General features: G+C 39.3%; 1 protein-coding gene across 1 annotated transcript; it reads left to right on the plus strand.

The window, feature by feature from the left end:
- Positions 1-396: 396 nt before the first annotated feature.
- LOC118027555 (protein LIGHT-DEPENDENT SHORT HYPOCOTYLS 6) lies at positions 397-1772 on the plus strand. Its single transcript, XM_035030930.2, has one exon. The coding sequence runs from the start codon at positions 937-939 to the stop codon at positions 1606-1608; it is 672 nt and encodes a 223-aa protein (XP_034886821.1). The 5' UTR covers positions 397-936; the 3' UTR covers positions 1609-1772.
- The last annotated feature ends 1627 nt before the right edge of the window (positions 1773-3399 follow it).

The following is a 3399-nucleotide window of genomic DNA, read 5'->3' on the forward strand; positions in this document are numbered from 1 at the left end:
AGTTTTATCAGAATCAGTGAGTAGCGACACCATTGACTCGATCGGCAGAGGCTAATTAATTATCAAGGAGTCGTAGAGGTGTAGAGAAGAAGTTGTGGATATCAAATCAAAGCAAAAATTTCCATTTTTAGGCAGAGAAAACAAAACAGTATACAGAATCCTATGCAGTAGTAGTGTTCACTCCACCATCACCAAATTTTTGTTTGACCTTAAGAAGACCCCCATTAATCCACCACTACCTTACGACCACCAAATCAACGCGCCTTACTGCACCCGTGGCCACCACGCTCTCTACTCTTAGTTTAGTCCCCCTCACTTTGCTGTGTGGACGCACCTGATAAGCACGTGAAAGTTTTTGCGATATAACACAGTAATTTGTATATAAGAATTGGAAATTTGGAGTCGAGGGGGGAAGAAAGAAAGGAGAGTGGAGGAAGGGGCCGCCGTGGTGAATAGTAAACACTGTCTTGTCCACCAGGGGCCACCATGTGAATAAAATCCTCTTGACGACCACCATAACCCTCTCTGCCTATTACGTTTTTTTTTTTTTTTTGTTTTTTTTTTCTCTTGCTCTTGCTTATTCTCTCTCTCTCTCTCTCTCTCTCAGGAAGTAAGAAGAGTCCTATTCATTCATTCATTCATCTCTTTTCACGTCCCATCAACTAATCAAACACTCTCTCTCTCTCGTCTTTCTTCTTCCTGAAAACCCCCTCCTTCTCACCAATAAAGAAACTCATAACACGATCTCTTTCCCCTGGAAAGATCTTCACAAACTCATACAAAAACCAGAGCTCAGCGGCGCCATCTTTCTTTTCTATCACAAGAAACGTAACAGCTATTTGTGCTGATATCACTACTGCACTCTTATTAGTCCGAAAAGCTTTCAAGGTTACTTGGTCAAGAAATTGGCAAAAATCACCCCCAATCAACACTCTCATGGACTCAACATCTGGAGTAGCTTCTGCACCCGACCCGAATAGTGGAGAACCGGGTCCATCAGCGGGATCATCTTCAGCATCAGCATCACTGCCACAACAACAGCAACCAGAGGGATCATCACCGCCAGCACCGCCAAGTAGATACGAGTCGCAGAAGAGGAGAGACTGGAACACTTTCTTACAGTACTTAAAGAACCACAAGCCACCATTAACTCTAGCTCGTTGCAGTGGTGCACATGTGATCGAGTTCTTGAAATACTTGGATCAATTTGGTAAGACCAAAGTCCACATAACGGGCTGTCCTTATTTTGGGCACCCGAACCCGCCAGCACCTTGCTCTTGTCCACTTAAGCAGGCCTGGGGTAGTCTTGATGCGCTAATTGGACGGCTTAGAGCTGCTTATGAAGAAAACGGTGGACGGCCAGAATCGAACCCTTTTGGGGCTAGAGCTGTCAGGATTTACTTGAGGGAAGTTCGAGAAGGTCAAGCTAAAGCTAGAGGGATTCCTTACGAGAAGAAGAAGCGAAAAAGGTCTAATGTTGCTGTTGCTACGGTGAATGTGTCGGTGGAGGCAGCTGGTGGTGGCTCTACTAGTGGTGGCGGAGGGGGGAGTGGTGATGCTGATAGTGGTGCTGCTGCAGCAACTGCTGCTGCTACAACAACCGTATAGTGTTTAATTTTTTGTTAATTTTAATCTCCTGTCTTAATTGTGATTATTAAGAGATATATGTGATCTCTGTCGATTCACTTTATAATCGGATCGAACCATTGAACAAAATTTAACTAGAAATCTAGTTTAAAAAAAAATCATATCCCCAGCTTCTTCTTCTTCAATGGTTAGTACCCGTGATATTATTACTAAGAGACCGATCAATAATTCAAGTATATGAAAATTTGCTAGAGCATAGGAAAATGGGGTAGTTGAGAAGTATAAATCTTTAGCGTGACTGTTTATTCTTTTTCTTGGCCTTATTATTATTATTATTATTAAAGAAAAAGTAGAGTTCAGCAAGAATGAAGAGGAGGCCTAAAACCCTTGTTTTTCTTGAACTAAACCTAGTTTAACTCTCTTGGATCATCTACTCTTATATTATGCAATCTAGGAAACTGACCTAGATGCCTTAATTTCTTGAACTAACGTAGTTCTTTCTTGTTTTGACCTGTTGAAACTCCACTATATGTAAAGATCATTATTATCTCGCCTCCCTCGATCCCTCCCTAGCTCCCTCCCTCTGCGTACTAAATATCACAGCACAGTTGTTGATAAGATTGATCATTATATCACTTGAACAATATGATGACTGCACTGATTTATAGGTTATTAATTAGTAGTTTTAATTCTTCGATCCTCTCTTCTTTCTTTGTTTTCTTTCCTAGCACTGTTTTCTTGTGATTGGTTTCTAGCTAGCAACAAAATTCAAACAGCTCGAATTTTGGGAGGCTGCAGGCATGTTGGCAAGAAGGGCAACATTAATTTTTACCAAATCTTAATTCCCTAGCAACTAATGTGGCTTCATGGTCCCGGCTTTTCTTGATCGTCTGGGCTCCCCACCATGCGCAAATACACACGTGCATCACTGATTTACACATTTTGTACTTACAGTTTCTGGTGCTACCTTTATACTACACCATCTAATTATCCATCTTTGATCTTAGATTTGTTCTTCTTTTTTTCTTTTTTTTTTGCGTTGATTTTTAAGATCTTGGGTTATGAGATTCAGGATAGTATTCATTTTGATCAATCTCTCTGATCCCTATGAAAACAACATCTCTTCCCTGCGATAACAACAAATTATTATAGAAAAAAGAAGAAGAAGAGATAGTAGGGTACAGGCATCAATGAAATGGAATAAAAATAATCCTTGTGATTGCTGCTCTTATTTTATTTTGCTAACCACCACCCGAGTGTGAAAATGACCAGTAGCCAACCTTTAGTTTCCATTCTACTGATATATCATTGATGCATATCTTACTATATAGCATATGGTACTCTATATATTTTGTTAATTATTAGCACAGACCCACCAGTCACTCCCATACAAATACCATTTCTATATTTCAATTCAGACCCATATCCAATTAAAATGATGCAACACTTGGTGATGATCTCAAATTCTTAAATAACTTGGTGTTTTTTTCCCTGTACTATTCTTCCTGTCCTGGTTTTCCTTTTCTTTTCAATCTTAAATTATTATTCCCGATCATTTTTCATATAGCAGCAACTTTCCTCGCCTCTCTTTCTGTCGTTTTGTAGAATCAAATCATTTTGATTACTGTGCTTTATTTTTTCCTTCGTTTAAGCTGGAACTTTAACCATATCAAAGTCCTGAAGAAGTCAAAAGGAAATAAAAAAAGATAGATTCGTCCCTTCTAATTTACTTTTGAGAGATCGCTGCTGCTTCTTCTTCTAGGTTTGATCCATTAATATTCCTGTCAGGAAAAATAAGCAAAATAAATAGAT

This window comes from Populus alba, chromosome 9 (assembly GCF_005239225.2).
Source record: "Populus alba chromosome 9, ASM523922v2, whole genome shotgun sequence".
In the NCBI taxonomy this organism is placed as follows: domain Eukaryota; kingdom Viridiplantae; phylum Streptophyta; class Magnoliopsida; order Malpighiales; family Salicaceae; genus Populus; species Populus alba.

What these genes read in the sequence shown, in the direction of transcription:
- LOC118027555 (XM_035030930.2), top strand. Translation starts at nt 937, where the DNA reads ATGGACTCAACATCTGGAGTAGCTTCTGCACCCGACCCGAATAGTGGA.